The sequence below is a fragment of the Pavona decussata genome, unplaced genomic scaffold (assembly GCF_977016875.1).
Source record: "Pavona decussata unplaced genomic scaffold, jaPavDecu1.1 SCAFFOLD_38, whole genome shotgun sequence".
In the NCBI taxonomy this organism is placed as follows: domain Eukaryota; kingdom Metazoa; phylum Cnidaria; class Anthozoa; order Scleractinia; family Agariciidae; genus Pavona; species Pavona decussata.
Window position 1 is genome coordinate 5,523,201 of NW_028145460.1, and position 17,363 is coordinate 5,540,563.

Genomic DNA, 17,363 nt, shown 5'->3' on the forward strand with positions numbered 1-17,363 from the left:
TCTTTCACACGCAACTATTTTTCGAGGCGCATCCGTGTTAAAATGGTCCCGACAATGTTCTTAATTCCACGCTATTCTTGAAGAGATTGGATCATACAACACAGGATAAAGTTATTTTCCTGAACTTTAAAAGCTGCGTCCCTGGTGAGTATTTCCAGTATTTTCTTTTGTCGTTTTACCAAATTGCGAAATCTCAACTTTTGTACTGTGCTCACCAACGGTTATAACTTAATCGTAAAATGTAACGTGGTTTTGTTTGAAACGAAAGGCAATAACCATGAATATTCAATTAAAATTGGCTCAGGGGAATCAATTTTGCGCAGGGGAAGGCAGAGAAAATCGATGAGGTCAGGAAACGAGAAGAGAATTAAATCCGCGGCTTTCGCCGCTATAGTTTTTGTATTCTCGGTGATTGTTGGTTGTCGGGTATCTTAGGGCAATTGAAGGTTAGCTTCAATAGCTCTATCTCAAATTGCGATAATAAGGAGTTATTATATGTTAGTATAAGAAGCTAAATGTTCCACAAAAATACACAAAGAAAAGTTGTTTGTCTTCGGTCGTCTTCCTTTGAGGGGAAGACGATAATTTTCTCGACCTTTCGAGTATTTCGAGTATTATGTTTCACAAAATTGTCTGCTTCGTTTGCCACTATGTTTCTCGTACGTAGTCTACTATTAAAATGATTTTTCCTCTATTTACTCCGCTCTCTTGCTATCGGCAAAGCTGCGATCCACTTTTGCATAATTGGAAACCGGAAGCCCGTTTCTCAGAAATCGATCTAGTCTACGCTGCTTCAGGAACGCACTCAAAATATTGCCGTTAACTCATCAAATTTCCGGGAAAGTTTGTAACGCAGGAAGTGTATTTTTCTAGGAAACAGAGTCTCTTTGAACGGAAGAGGTAACGTAAATCTAACCCAACCTAAATATGCGTGATATAAACTCCCAAACTAAAACATTGTGTGACACACAAACATTTCCCTTGGTGACGAGAGTCGGAAGTCAGTGCAGAAAGTGGGGGAGCGTTTTCCTTCCTAAACAGTTTTGGTTGCTTGCATGCACATTCCGGAAACAAGTTTTCCTTGACAGGTTTTCACATTTGTTCACGGAACATGATATAAAAAAACCGTTTCTTGGTTTTTTCAGAAGTTTACGCGTAATTCTGCGTGCGGTCCTTTGTAATTCTTACTAAACCAAGTCTATAAAAGTGATTCATTTTCCTTTCGGCGTAATTGATATTTCACACGGTAAAAGTCGAATACTTATGAAAATCTTAGAATCTCAATCTACAATAACCTCGTTCCCAGGGTCCCCTTTGTTTCTCCTTTCTCGAGGGAAGACAAAAGAGGACCTTGGCAATAAAATTAACGTCATGGAATGTTAAGAGAGCTTTAAGATAGCTTTTGCTGCAAAAGGAGGTTTATTTATTTCCAAGTCTTGAGAATGGGGTGTCGTTAAGGAGGAGCTTATCTCCAATCATGAGTTTTATTCGTAAATTAGCTTATGTGCAACACTAATGTGTTGTGTATCACAAAAAAATACAAATGTCAGTTTTACCTCATCACAGTACTACTTACACATTGAAGACCACGTTTCTCGATCTAGAAAACGATGACCAGTTTTGACCATTAAAACTCCTGAGTTTTAAAGTATTTGTATGTTTCAAACATGGGAGGAGGGCTGAGCGGGGGAAGGGGCTTATTAGAGACTGGGGCTTATAGTCCTGCACTTTGTGAAGAAATCACCAAATTTTGCACAGAGGTGGTTAATGGTAGTCTGAAGAGATCCTGAAATAGATCTGCCATCGGCAGAAATTAGGTTTAGGCCATTTAAGGGGTATTTTGCATGAAGGCGTGGCTAAGACTTAGAAGTAGGCATTTTGGCCCATTATAATCACCAAATTTCGCATAGAGGTAGTTAATGGTAGTCTGAAGAGCCATCGACAGAAATTAGGTTTAGGCCATTTGAGGGGCATTGCATAAAAGCGAGGCTTAGCCTTAGAAATTGCCATTTTGGCCTATTGTATTAATTTAAAATGTTCCAAATTACACTTGTGTTACTTATTTGTCTATATTATGTCATCAACTAACAAGTCTATGCAGAAAATTATAAGCTAAGTTTTTATTTTTTACACATGCACACGACTGGGCAATTTTCGCCGTGACCTTGATCTTCAGAACTGTTCTGTATTTTCCTCTGGCTTCAGATTTGCTTTACGTGGAACCAGTCAATGATTAATGGAGGTGTTTTATTTGGTATTGGAAGTTAAAACACTTCAGAGTGTACACGTTTATTCGTAACAAGCAAATCAGTGTCTTCTTGCTATTCAAAAGCAGCTTCACGACCTCCAAAAGAAGGAAACTTTGAGGATTGTTATTAATAGAGCTTTTACGGTAATTTTTAATTCCCACTATTACCGTTTTTCCTGTATTTAAAAGAACTCCCTTGATGTCATGATGAATAAAATAACTACAAGCCCCTCGTCAATGACAACTCAAGTTGTTAATATTGCACAAGGCGAGAGAACGTTGAATTTTCTCCATGTTTACTGCGACGGACAATAAAAAATTGTTGCAAATCCAAGCCACTTTATTGACGTTGAAAAGGCAAGAACAAGACTGATACTATTGCGAATTTGAAGAATGCTAGTTGTTTAAACTCAACCAGAGGCACACAACTTTATACTGTATACTTATAATTTAACCTGATTGTTGTGTTCACAACAACCGACCCATGGTGTCCTATTGGTTCCAGGGCCTTTTGGTAACCTATGTATTCCTATTTAAGGTCGAGAATGTCCTTGCCAAAAATAAGCAACATTGTTACCGTTGGTTCCCGTTATAGTAGGAATTCAAATGACACGACTGTATCGAAGGTTTGGCCTCTCTTCACTCTTAGGTTAAAGAAAGAGAAAATAAAGTATTAACGCCTTAAGTTTAGCTGTGTAATGGCTGCTTCAGTAGATGAGAAACATTCGCAGTTGCTAATTTGTTAAAACGCCTTTTGCGATACAAACCCAAATCGTTCGATTCCTAAGAATAACGTTTAGTATTTCTTTCCAAGGTCATAGGTTATTCTGAGAAATTGCTCGCTGAGGATTGAAACCACTTCCAAGTCTCAATTGCGAATGGGATTTTCATCACCACCGGCACGGTTTTCAGTGAATCTGTAGGTTTATTCGTTTGAAGTCATCTTTCAAATTTCTTGTCTTCTAGAATGTGTCAGCCTTATCAAGACTATGGCGCATGGCTGGGATATAACGGAAGATACACAAAATGGTGTCAGGCTTAACATTCTTCTCTTCAATGGCGGCACAGAGAGATTAAGACATCTGTTTGACCGTTACGTGTCCCCATCCAATCTACAGAAATTTCTGAAAGTTAATGAACCTGCTATTAAAAAACTTCTTAAAAAACACATTATTAACAAGTCTCAGAAGGACAAACTTTACCCACCCGTTGGCACCCCAGCGTCCAAGAATTTCGATATCTCTCTGCTTTACACATTGCTGCGAAATGTTTGTGGACTGCCTGCTCCCGCCACTGGCTGGGGCACTAAGCCTTCTCCTACCGATCGCTCAGATGGAGGCGCAGTGGAGATGATTCATTGGTACCGTAACCAATACGGTCATCCTTCAACGGTTGAAGTCGATTCATCATCGTTTAAGTTCTCGTGGAGAGAGATTTCTGAGGCGATAAAACAACTTGGTGAGGATGCTTCCCGAATTGAAAGCCTCAAGGAGGCGCCATTGCTCGCCGGCAACTCCATAGAGAGACTTGCCAAATTTGACTTCACTGCCGAAGTCAATTTTCATGCGTCGAAACATCATCCGGGAACTCGTCAGTGGGTTTTTACGCACGTGGACAACTGGTTCCAGGATCGTGATTCGGATTCTCGTGTCTTAATTATTACAGGGAATGCTGGTATGGGAAAGTCAGTCATTGCAGCACAACTGTGTAAGACCATGAAGCAGAAAACTGTTCTTGGTGGATTTCACTTTTGTCAACATAACAACCAGAGGAGACGGAAACCAGAACTCATGCTACAGTCACTGGCCAAGCATTTGTGTGACTCTCTTCCTGGATTCAAGGATATTCTGACAGGTCAGCTCTTTTAATTAAATAACGAGAAATTCACTACTTAAAAAGTGTACTTCATATCTTTTTACTAATTACGTGCCGATGTGTTCAAAACTTCAACACCCCGTGGCAAACCCCCCAAAAAGCCGTTCAAATGTCCTTCCCTTAGGTGTTCCAAGGCCTCTCCTTGAGGACAAATGTTTCGGCTTCGATCAATTACTTTAAATGCCTTGCAGACAAAGATATATTAATGACGTCTTCAAAAACCATTTTGAAGCCCCTCTCTGCGTGGGCCATTTTCTTTCAAAGGCGAACGTCTGTCCTTAAAAAACTCGTAACTTACAAAAACCAGGTAGTTACCTACGCGTGAATTTTGCTGGAGCAAAAATTGGTCCGGTTCAAGTTTCCCACTCTTATCAAATTTCCCACTCCCCCGGCACAGTACACGGTGAAATGCCCGATTTATGCCTGGGGGGGTGTTGAGTGTTCGAATTGATCAGCACATTAGTTTGGGAGAAAGTATTGCTTAAATCCACAGTTATGGTGATACTGATATTTCGATATCCTAGATGTAAGTCACTTTCGGGGCCAAGTGCCTCTTGAATATGAATTTTGCTTACGTTGTTAAAATATCACCGCTTTTCAAGTCTACTCTCATTCTGAAGATCGTACCAGACAGACAACTATTTTTAAATCAGTTGAAATCCTCCTAGGTAAAACAGTTAATCAGGTTTATTATGGTGATTTCAAAATCCGAATAACTCTGTCTCTTACAGGTCAGCTGGCCTCAGTGAGTTCGAAGGAACTGGCGACTATGAGCATGGAAGAACTCTTTACACATCTCCTCCAAGAGCCAACAAACATGATGGAAGATCCAGGCAAGAACATTCTTCTGGTAGTAGATGCTTTGGATGAATGCGAGTATGATGGAAGAAACAGACTTCTCGACGTCATCATGACACAGTTTCACAAGCTTCCATCTTGGATTAAGTTCCTCGTCACAGGTCGACCAGAAAATGCAATGGCAGAGAAACTTGCCCATTTGAATCCTTTCGTTCTTTGCGCGCGTGACAAAAACAACGAGAAAGACATTGAGCTTTTTTTCAAGCATCACCTAGAGAGCGTTTTGCCAAATAGCGACGTGACCGATAATGTTCATCGCTTTGTGAAGCAAGCCGATGGACTTATGCTGTATGCACACTATTTCATCCAGTTTGTGGAAGACCATCAAGACACACTGACGCCTGAAGATGTAAAAGAAATTTTCCCAAGTGGGATTGCTTCTGTATACGAGCAGTACTTTGAGCGGCTGAAGGTGAGTCTAGGTGTCGAGGAACGACCTTTTCACGATTTTCTAGCTTCGCTTGCTGCAGCGTGATCTCCTTTACCCGTGATCATGGCTTCCAGAATCCTTGGTCTATGCTTCGACTCTGTAGATGGCAATTCGGGACAAATGCAAAAGATCTCTCGATGTATCTCAAGTTTGCTGCCTATTCGGGACGCCTGCATCGATGTATTCCACAAGTCGATAATTGAGTGGTTGTCTTCCCCTGAATTATACGGTCACCACACATTCTCTGTTGCTGTGAGTCGAGGCGATGCCGTTTTGTCCACTGAATCTCAGAAGACCTACAAGTCCATCGAGGAACGGCATGATGTCCTTGCTGAGTACACTGCGGAGGAAAAATATGCCCTTCAACATGGAACATACCATTCCATTGCCTTTGCAAGTGTCGATGAAAGCCAAAAGAACCAGCTCTTTCGCTATGCTTGTAGCCTGAAACTTCTGCATGCTAAACTGCAGAGCAAAGCTTGTGATGTGTTCTCGATAATTGAAGAGCTTCAAAGCATTAAGCCAGTTTTGAATTTGCCTCACGTAGACTCCCTGGAGCTGGATGACCTCATAACTTGCTTAAGACGACATCCGTACCTGCTTATGGAAAACCCCAAAGTGATTTTTCAGTTTTTGATAAACGAAGCCGAAACAGCGGCGATGAGTCTTGAAGCATGTTCTGTGATGCATCAGTCCAAATATGAGCTTCCCCTTAGGTTGGAGGTTGTTGACCGAGCGCAATCCAAAGATCCAGTGATCACTAAATTTCGTTGTAAAACCAACGTTAATTGCTGTGACGTTATGAACAACTGCAAGCACCCACTCCTAGTTTGTGGCTGTAAGGGGGGTTTTATTCACATGTTTTCCCTGGAAACAGGCAGGGAGCTATGGTGCTGTCAAGGTGACGAACTCGACGTTTGGCCAGAGGAGGAACGCTGTAACTACTGCGTGTTCGTGCCCCAGCATGACGTGGTCATCCAAGGTCGATTTGACTATGCTTTGTCATTTGCGGGAGAAACCATACAGCTGTTTCCAGACAACAACCACACTTTCATTGATTCGTGTGCCTCGCAAGACAGGAAAAGGTTGGTCACTCGGCAAACACATTTGACAGCCGACCTATTAATATGGGATCTGGACACCGGAAACCTGCTGACCCGTTTAAATGAAGCCACTGAAAGCATTACATGTTGCACAATGTCGGCGTGTGGGCAATTTGTCATTTCAGGTAGTTTTGAGCATGGCGTCTCTATATGGGACGTGAACGCCTCTAACTTCAACTGCCAACACAATCCATTTAACGATGAGCAGCCGTTCATCATCGATTACCTCGCCAGTTCCGAGAGAAATTCGCAGTTCGTGCTCGTCAACGCGTCGAAAAAACAATCCCTGACAGTCTGTGAGCTGAACACAGGTGCATTTGAGTCCTCTATAACAACTCACGTTCACCTTGGATCGGCTCATAGAAGTCTTGGAGTGGCAAGTGATGGCGGCTGTCTGTATGTTTGTGGGGATTCGCAACACATCACCTGCTCCAGTCTTCCATTCACTGTTCGCATCGTTCCAATATCCTGTGCGACAGGATGGGAGTTTGCCAAAGAGGTGGACTCAGAAAGAGTGCTTCTGAGACACTTCGATACTGTCTACATGTGTCATTCACTAGAAAGCGCAAGCTCCGAAGTTATGATAAACCGAGGGGTGCAAGCCATTTCCTTTTCGGTGGACGGGAAACATGTCTACGTTTTGTCCAAGAACGGAATAAGTATGTATGAAGCTTCAAGCGGGCGATTCCTCCTCGGTAACACCACTATTACCCATGCAAACGCCTTCGCATTGTCGCCTAACGGAGAAACTATTTTGATTCAAAAGAAACAGAATTTTGAAATGTACGATTGCAACCTCGTGCACCAGTGGACTCTGGAACATCCTGTGGGTCATCAAACGTTTTTCAAATACATTGATGACGATAAGGTTTTGTTTCTGACCAAAATGGGAGAGGTCCAAGAGTGGAATCTTGGTGAGAGCCACGCAACTCGCGTAAAGGCGGATAACTCAGAGATCCCGTTAACCGAATGCTGCGACGTCTTTTCTTTCGACCAAAGCACAAATGATGTGACCTCTTCTCATTATCGTCTCCTCTGCTGTGATCGTCGAGGTGGCTTAAGACTGTATGACTCTTTCAAAAGGCACACAATCACACAAAAGGTTCCTAAGGAAGAAATGGCCAAGTGTTGTAAATTTTCTTCCGATGGTCGCTCCGTAGCAACAGGTCACATAGACGGGACATTGCGGATTTGGGACGGGAAGCGTTTTGAACTGAAAAAAATCTTGCCTGGTGGGGATGGACTGATCAAAGGGTGCGCATATTTAGTCCAAGACCTTGGGGATGTGGTCGTCTCTTTGCATGAGTCTGGAGTGCTAAAGGTGTGGGATGTTTTTTCTCGACTTGTACTTGGATCCATGAATTTCGAGAGCAAACTGCGTGGACTTGTAACGTCACCGCTAAATGCGCAGGTATGCGTCGCTCTTGAGGATAAGATTGTTATTCTGAATGTGCACAGGCCCGAGTTTGATTAAACAATTGGTGATGAACATGCTATGAGGCATTATCGCTCGGAAAACAATGTAATGAACAAGGATGCTAAATGAAATCATTGCGGTGACCAAAGGATAAGAGGAGACAGTTGCGAACATTAAGAAAGGCGCTTCTCTTTCTAGAAATGTCATTTTTTAAAATTGTTTTATCAAGTTTCCTTAATTTAAATATGAAAATTATGAAAATTAAGCATCCCTTTCTTCAGCTATGAATACTTAATGCAAAAAAATATGAGCCATTTAGCCGAATTTAAGGTTTTCATAGGATAGAACAGTGAGGAAAATCTAGTATTTCACATAGTTATGGGATACACTTGACACCCTGCCACGCAGACTCTCGTGGCTTGTATTGAGGACGTTCGCGCGAATTGTTTTTGCACATCGTTACTGCGCACGCAATTCATGCGTCATAAATCGAGCGCGCGCGCTTATATTTTCCCTCCTAAACGGTAAGGTGATCCCTAGTTTTTTGGATAGGTAACTTTCTTTTTCAATGCTCGACTATAAAATTGAGCGAAAAAAAAAAAAAACAATGTAGGAAGTTTGTAATTTTCCCTCCTTTCTTCCCACGCGACATCGAATCCCGCCAACTTGTGGCAGTCAGGACATGTCGTTAAAGGGACGCCATAACTTAAATGAATGTTTAATTGCTGACTCATAGAATTTGACAAAGAAATCGGTCTTTGTAATATTTTAGACTAACAGACACTGTCGCAATCTCGAGTAAGGAAGGACGATTTTTCAAACTGATTGCGCAAGTCGATGAAGCTCACCCCCTCCCTTTTTTGGCCGAGTTACTCATTTTCCCATTGTCGAGTTGTAAGAGAAAAAAAACCATTGGGTGTGATCAATAAAGAGACTATGTCACCCCAGGCGCATGTGCGCGTTGATAAGAAGCACTTTAAAATCGTTAGCCCAACTTTTCCAAATACTGTCGGAGAGTTCAGGAAGCTGTTTTCATCTGTTTGAATCGCGTGCATCTTCGGAAAGTTAGCTGAATGTTTTATTTACAAAGGTTCTTAAGTAATCACCGAAGCTGTTTGTTGCGATACTTTTGTAAGCTTTTGCAATGGTGGAAAAGGAAAAACCCCGCGACGAGTTGTATGCAAATTAGTCTCAACCGGAATCTACTGAGCATGTGCCACCGCTGACATAGTCCCTTTAAAGTGTTATTACAAGAATTGAAAAACCGATGTTAGAAGATTTTTGCACGAACCTCCTTAATCACATTTCCCGCTACTAAGTTTGATTGGTTCATTGGCCTGTCCAGCGTGATTACTTTCCTTTCTTGTATTTTATAACATTTACAGTAAATAACAAATGCTCCATCATATTTCTCCATCAAAAAGTTGCTAAGATTGAGTGAATACAAAACAACAAAACAACAATTTTCATTCGCCAAATATTGCGGGCGGGTTCATCCTCAGTGGCTTCATTTACAGATGCGAAAGTGAAAGCTTTTTTTAAAAGATTACATGATTGGAGCGTTGATTCTTAGGGCAAGGGATAACTAAAACAACCAAAAACTGAGATTACTCAATCACTTAAGTTCAATTTATTTACAATTGCCATGTTTTCTTGCAGGCAATATATTTACATACCTATTATACAACATTGAAACCTTTTCGACTTCAGCAGTGGTTAGAATATTAAAAGTTTACACAGTTTTTAATGCTAAAAAATAAATACTCTGTTGTCCAGCTTCATGTGAGGAAAATTTTGTCACGTAAAATGGTCACGCCGTGATTGTCACGCATCACGCACACCACGTGGCTGTGGGCTCGATGTCTTTGAGCGCCAAAAATGTTGACAGTTTGTGATCAAAGTCAATTGGAAGCTCCTCTGGTTCTCGATAGCGATTGGTCATCTCTTTGCCAAGGTAGCCAATCAGCTCGCACTCTTCCTCGAATCTCATCAATTTCTGTTTGTACTTCTTACGAACATACTCGCTGCTCTTTGGGTTGTACGCTGAAATGAGATAAACATTTGCTGTAAGCTTTCATTCTGCATTACTGGTATTCTGTTCGATTTGAGATTTTCATTTAGGGCGCCACAAAAACAACTTTTCTTAGGTTCTGAGCCTGAATGTGGATTGTCACGACTGCTTTGGTTTTGGTTCATCTAAAAACTGCTCTACAAAAAACAGACCTTGTAACAATTCCCGGCGCAATTTTGTCACGAAAACAAACGCAAGAAATGGCACTACTTGTATGGAAATCATACCTCAACGAATTTTCCTAGAACCTGAATAGCCCGTTTAGGAGTAACTTTGATCCTCATTACGAAAGCGAGGCTGAGTGTAAAGCTTACTAGTTTGTTTGCATATGAATGAAAACTAATTTTCATTTCAAAAACTATGCACGATGTTTGGCTTTCAAACGAGGTTCAAAAGCAACTCGGAAATGGCCTTTTGCGTCAAAAGTTGTGAATTTCATAAAGATTCCATACAGTGAGGTATCCATATTCCGAACACTCAAAGAAACACAAATTCGTGCGAGAGCACTTGAGTTTCACACCGCAATTCGTATTCGGGGAAAAACAGTTCTTGTTCGACACAGGGAGAGGTGGGATATTACGGGATAGTTGTCACTAGAATGGACACTCTAAAACAAGGGTGGACACCTTAGGATGTTTACACAACATAATCTTATTTCAAACTCAACATTATTTTTAAAAAAGGTTAAAACCAAAATAGTGTTTGCCTCACACCTGGGACATTTGCTTCAAATCTCCTATCTATGTCCACTACACCAACGAGAGCTAGCTGATGAAAATGGTAATTTTTATTTCAGAGAGTTTGCCATTACAACAAATGACAGCTAACCGTTTTCAAAACTGCTTGGGCCTAAATAGTGCAGATCAGTGCTTAACCCCAAAACGGGTTCTCTGCCCAAATGGAATTCTCTTCTCTCAGTTCTCTGCGTAACAAATGGGCTTCTGTTCTCGTCTACTACAGGGCCCAGTTGTTCAAAGCCCGATTAAGCTAATCCTAGATTAACGAGAACTTTGATTCGAGTTTAAATACTGAACAAAAAAGATTTTTCAGAAAGATTTTTATCCCTCAGTTTTGACGTTGAATTTTCTTTACCACTAGCTTAAAATCAGATTTTAAAAACATTTTTGACGAGCGAGATGGAAACCTCGGTTAACTTTTAATCAGGGATTAGTGTTAATCGGCTTTCGAACAACCGGGCCCAGGACTATAGGGGTTAAGAACACTATATTGTGTAAACATCTTAAGGTGTCCAGCCTTGTTTAGAACAACCCTTACGGATTACACACTACCTTAACATATCCAGAATCTCGTTGCTTACCTTTAAGGTGATAGGCTATGTAAAGCAGAGCAGACCTCTTAGCGTCAACAAACGGATATTTGGGTTTGAAACAGCCCACTGCGGTCATTGCCTTGGTCAGTGCCGTGGCCACACTCTGCTCCATGTAACCCAACATGGGCAGTCCACTTACGAACAAAGGTTCCTTCCGAGGTGGTAACTTGTGAGGCAGCGTTAGACCGAAATACTTCTCAGGTAGTCTGAAGGAAAAGAAAACAAAAATATGTTTTTACCCATTTCGGTCATTGTTTTTCGCAACCAAGCAGAGAATTCTCAGTTCACAGGCTTCAGTGACAATCACAGTTAAGGTTGACTTGAACAGCACCTAGACTACAAAATTGCCTACTTTTGTTACTGTGCACACGTTCTGCGCATCTCAAAATACTCGGGTTTTCTACGGTGGTCTCTACTAATACAAGGATATGTTTGCGTGGTTTAAAACTATGGGAAGAAAGCAAGTGCTCTTGATATCCAAAAATAAATTTTGGGATAACCATGCATTTTTCAGAAATAAGAAAGCTTCAATTTGCAAAAAGACACCATACATTGCTTTGCATTTTACTGTCTTCTAGGATAATTGTCGCTTAATTATCTCTATAAAATGCGCGGTTACACCCAATTTTATTTTTGGATTCCAATAGCCCTTGCTAAGATCTGCTTTCCCCGCATAGTCATAAACAACACAAAAATACTTCTTTATTAGTAGGCACCGTCCTAAACCAAAGTTGTTTTTTTTTTTTTTAAGTTATTACTTCTCCTTCTTTTTCAAAGCAAAAATTTTAACCACGTTACCTCATAAATTTCTGCAGCTTCTCCTCGGATTCGAAGCAGAAGAGTTTCTCTCTGTACTCGACAACCAAATCTGTCTCACCAGGGACTATATTCTCGTATCTATGAAGAAATATCAGCATTACCAGGGAAAATATAAAAAAAAAACCCAAGAAAACATACGATACTATACAAGTTCAGTTGAATGAGCCCGCGGTCCTTGGTTGTAGACGTTACCCAGCAACACGACGAACCTTACAAGATCAAGCTAAAATAATAATAATAATAATAATAATAATAATAATAATAATAATAATAATAATAATAATAATAATAATAATAATAATAATAATAATAATCATAATAATAATAATAATACTAATAATAATAATAATAATAATAATAATCTTTATTTGTGCTTTTTTCAATTTACATGTTGATTCTTACAATCTTTTAGTGGTGTTATAAAAATTAAATTAATTATTAGTTAGAATAATGTGCAAAGCAAGGAAGGTTGTCTTGTTAGCTCCCTGGCTAATTTAGGTTCTAGATAGCAGGCAAAAAAGAAAGAAAAAAAAAATGAAAAAGCAAAAGGAAGGAAGAACTTATTAATTGTAAAAAGTTAACGTATGTTACAAGGTCAGCATAAAAGAAAATTAGTTCATTTGTTGTTCTGACAGTAAATAATGTATAATTTGTTTCGGAAAAACAGACACACTTTGTATGAGTTTTTTTAAAGGAGTTGGAAGGTCTTTCCAAACATCGGTTGCCATGAAGGAGATTAATTGTTTACCTACATTAGCTCTTACGTTCGGCTTAGAAAGATTATGCTTAGCTGCATATCTTGTGTTGTAGCCATGTATATTACTAGCATATTGAAACATTTTCCAGCTACTTGTGAAAGCTTCAGTGCAATCCGTTAAAATATTTTCCTATCTCGAGCATCCTTGTTTCCATATAGTTCATTAGTCCATCTTTGTAAGTGATTATTTTGAGAATTTCTTCCATCAGAAAAATGACTCACAAAAGACCCTTACCTCAATTTGCCATCCAGGTAAGTGACCGGACAATACCCCTTCAGTTCAATCTGTTTTGGAAACATAGCCTTGACCTCAGCCTCGGTCCTTCTTTTGGGAAGGAGCTCAGGTTCGGGGAGCTTTCTTGGAGCCAAAGGAGGCACATAACGAGCGGGGTCCGCAAGGAACAGTTCCAGCTCCACTCTCGACGCCATTTTGTAATAGCGCCCGCAATACTCTGCGGCAAACTCCAGCGAAGGGTTCACTGAGCAATCTACCAGTTCCCCGCGGTCAGCAAGGCTAACAGGGCAATACTGACCAAAATCACCCAGACGGATCAGGCACTCACTTGGTGTGATGCACATGTCAGCTATTGAGGCTGCTTTACCTGAAAATAACATGAGAATGGTGTAAGTTAGTAGAGGTTTGAGCCCTCACATGGGAGGGGAGGGGGAAGGAGAATCCCATAGCATTAGACCTGCACCTTTCAAACGCTCTATTTTCACTGGACCCTGATAACCTGCAACTGTATTGTTGGTTGTTTTTTTAGGGTTGGGAGCATTGTTCTATTGTTCGTTCTTTTGTTCTCTCAACCAACCATGTAAGACGCTGCAAACGGTACGGGTCGCCCATCCCATCCAAAGCGACCGAGATACCCGCCAAATATTTTGAAAACAAGCCCTAAAACGTATCAGAATGTTCCTCTATGGGCGTGGTTCGAACCCTAAGAGGAACCAATATTGAAAAAATAAAGTAGGTGCACTTCCCTCCTTTTTTACAGGCTGACACCCTAAAACGCTACTTAGGTAAACCGTACGACGGTCAGTTTACATTGAAACACCCCAAATGGTTCTAAACCACGAAAACTGTCCAAATGGCCTTAGGGTAGTTACTTCTTGTCTGTAGTAGCTGTGCATGTAGATAACGCAGTCTGATATACTTTAAGTGTTCAAGCGTCCGATTCATCTCAAAGAATCTAGGAGAACGCTATCTGTCAACACTAACTACATATAAAAGGAACGTTAGCAAAAGTCTGAATCAGCCTTGTGTAAGACCATATTTCCAAATCACTACCTTCAGATAATCTCTGTAGGTAAGTTTGAATCTGACGAACACTTTTCCTGGCTTCATCCAGGGCTTGGTTCCAAACCCACCACTTGGACCGCTGACCATCCAAAGGCACCCAGTTGCTGTATTCGTTTTGGTACCAGTCTCTCACGTCCGAAATCTCCCGCTGCCAGGCATTGAGCCTGACACCGAGAATCTGCAAGCTATCGTGAAGCGGTAGCACCCTAGGAGTTGAGACAGGATTTGTTAATATTTGACTGCTTCGGTAATTTATTGGACGAGTATATCAACATTACAATGACTTATTGCGATGTAGTGTAACAATTACGGTTTAATAGGGACCCTTAGATTTGAGTACAAGAACGACATTTTTGTTTTTTATATTTTATCTAGCAACACAAAAGAAGTTACAACACGTGGCAAACATATAATTACGTTTACTAAAATGTATAAAGAGATAACGGCGAGGAGATCCATTCAGATCGTAGGCTGGTTTCTCCATGATTTAAATATAAATGGGCCATTTCCGAGTTGCTTTGAACCTCATTATGAAAGCGAGGCTAAGTTCATAGCTTTTCATACGGTAATGGACCTTTCTCACTCGGCGGTCATGTTGAGTCTCAGGAGAATAAAAAGCTTTGTTTATGCACGGCTGGCCTCGCACTGAGACATGGCCGCCGAGTGAGAGACTAGTGAGAAAGGTCTACTAGTTTTGTTTACATATGAAGGAAAACTGATTTTCACATGAAAAACTTTGCACTTAGCATTGCATTCACAATGAGGTTCAAGGCAACTCAGAAATGGCCCATTGTGTTCAATTTTTACATAAAACAAATCAAAAACCGGAGTCGTCACACGTACAAACTCGGACATATTTTGGATACCTCGTGGGAGAGTGTAGGTCAGCCATTCCTCGCTTCACTACTTCGTCGTCCTCGACTTTTAGTTCCAGGACTCTGACGGGGATGATTTTACGCTCGGTCAGTAGCTCCACTTGTCTCTTGGTGACGGGGTAGCCGTCAAGGATATACCTAACAAACAAAAAATACAGTTTTCAATTCTAACGAAACGATGTACGAGGTTACCGAAAGGGAAAAGGAAAATATGGCTGCCGTAAGATGACGAGCAAAAACAGAACCATGGAATTAAAACGAGAAGCATAAAGCTGTACTACAAGATAAGTTGTTGTACACAGTAAGTTGTGCAAAAAGAACGAAGTACTTTTTCCTTTCGTTTTTAATTGTTTCAAGATTATTTTCACGACAAAGAAACAAAATCATAGACGTCCGGTTTCAGGTTAACTTCTTGATGAAAAACGTAGCAAAAACAATTGAATAATTTTGTAGAAATTGACATGTTACGTTGATAGGCAACAAGCTTGCCGAAAGCTGCGGACATGAAGAATCGTGTGTTTCGTGAATTTTAAAAATTAGCACCCAAGAAGTTAGTCAAAACTTGCCGAGATGTCAACAAAGCCGTCTAAGTAAAGAGTTGATAGGTGGTAAAAGTTCATAATTTGGTAAGGTCTACGATGGGTGTCGTGTTAGTAACCACACTCCCGTTCATTATCACAAGAGAAATTTTGAAAACGCCTCCAACTTTCCGTGTCTATGGCTTCAATTCATTTCACACAGTCTGTTTCAAACTTTGCATATTGATCATTTTAAGACTCTCCCTGCTGTTCCTTATATGAATTTGTATTAACCTGCATGAAATTCAGAACAATTCAGGTGGTGCCCCTTACCCTCGTGTCTGGCACTGCATGTCCAGTAGCGCCACCTCCAAGGCCTGTACGGCCAGCTCATCAGGTACAGTCGTACCCGCCTTCAGGTGCAGGTTGAGCTGTCGAGCTAGTTCGGTATACGGCTGGAAATTCAGGACTTTTCTTATCGCTTCTCCGATGGATAGCCTGACAACTCCGTATTCTGTCACAAAACGATTCGCCACTGCAGAGGAAAGGAGATTGCTCATTAGAACAAGAACCTTGGCTAATTTTACCAAACTTTTTTCTGTCACTGATATTGTTCTTTTAGAGCTATTTCAGTTGCGTCGAAAGCAGTTTCGCGTTTGCTTTGGTTTTGCTAAACTACGCTCTGTGATTGGTTAGGGGAACTCGCACCACTTTCTCAACCAATAACAGGGAAAATCAAAACCAATCGCGACTTCTTCGCACGCGTTTTCCCGCGCTTGGCGCCGGTTACATGTACTTGGTTCGAGTTCTGATTGGTTCATTGCGCTATTTGCGTCTCCTGTGATTGCTTAGAGCAATCACTTTGATTTTGGATTTCCGACAGTCAATCATAAACCTCTCTATACTTACATCCAGTTTTTCCAGACTTCGGGGGTCCAATGATCGCCATCCTGATCGGTACAACAGGTTTAGGGGAAGGCTGTTTTAAGTATCGGGAGGGGCACTGCATGAACAAGTCCCGCTCGTCCCTTCCCGAGCAAAAGTACACGTGTTGTCGATACACTACGGGAAAGGTGTAAACTCCGGGGCCATGCTGGGGAGGAAGAACTTCACCGTCGAGAAGCTAAGGGAAAAAAACGAGACATGTTTGTGAAACCGCAATTAGTTTCTGTCAATATCATAAACAGAATACCAACAATAATGTGTGTAACAAGGGTAAAAAAATGGCTAGCTAAAGGCGCTGTTACACTGGGCAATTTTTCTTGCAACTTGTCTCGCAATTTCGTTGCGCCGTCGTGTCACAAGTTGCACGTATCGTTGCCTAGTGTAACATGCCCTAAAATGAACATGCCTCGCAACGTTTTTGTCAGTTGCAGTCACCGTTGCGAGAAGTAGAACTGACTTCTACTTCTCGCAACGATTGCGACAACAAAAAAATTGCGAGACATGTTCATTTCAGGGCATGTTACATTAGGCAACGATCCGTGCAACTTGTGTCGCAACAAAATTGCGAGACAAGTTGCAGGGAAAATTGCCTCGTGTAACAGCGCCTTAAGCCCAGGTTGCAACACCCTGATACTGGCTGAAAAAATAAACAAAACAAAACAAAAACAAAAACAGGAGCAGTAGTACAACTGCACCCGTTTGTACCAAAGTCGATCAACGCTAGTCCGGAAGTTACAGTCACCTAAAATCTTACATTTCTCCAAAAATCTTTTCTCTGTTAACATCGAGTGAAAGTTTGAACGTAAAGTTTAAGACA

The 17,363-nt window shown here is 41.0% G+C and overlaps 1 protein-coding gene and 1 pseudogene across 2 annotated transcripts in view; one reads left to right on the forward strand and one right to left on the reverse strand.

Moving 5' to 3' along the window:
• LOC146483799 (uncharacterized) lies at positions 1-9,712 on the forward strand (annotated as a pseudogene). Its single transcript, XR_014863834.1, has 3 exons — positions 1-148; positions 3,215-4,102; positions 4,855-9,712. The product of XR_014863834.1 is annotated as an uncharacterized LOC146483799 (transcript).
• The window catches only part of LOC146483800 (adenylate kinase 9-like), a 26,954-nt gene continuing 19,137 nt past the window's right edge, over positions 9,547-17,363 (reverse strand). Inside the window, exons 22-29 of the mRNA XM_085105943.1 lie at positions 16,511-16,724; positions 15,935-16,136; positions 15,075-15,221; positions 14,197-14,414; positions 13,144-13,510; positions 12,131-12,229; positions 11,321-11,538; positions 9,547-9,974 (exon numbers count right to left, since the gene is read on the reverse strand). Of these exons, the coding sequence (XP_084962069.1) occupies positions 9,763-9,974; positions 11,321-11,538; positions 12,131-12,229; positions 13,144-13,510; positions 14,197-14,414; positions 15,075-15,221; positions 15,935-16,136; positions 16,511-16,724 (1,677 nt within the window). The 3' untranslated portion in view covers positions 9,547-9,762. The remainder of the gene's footprint in view (positions 9,975-11,320; positions 11,539-12,130; positions 12,230-13,143; positions 13,511-14,196; positions 14,415-15,074; positions 15,222-15,934; positions 16,137-16,510; positions 16,725-17,363) is intronic.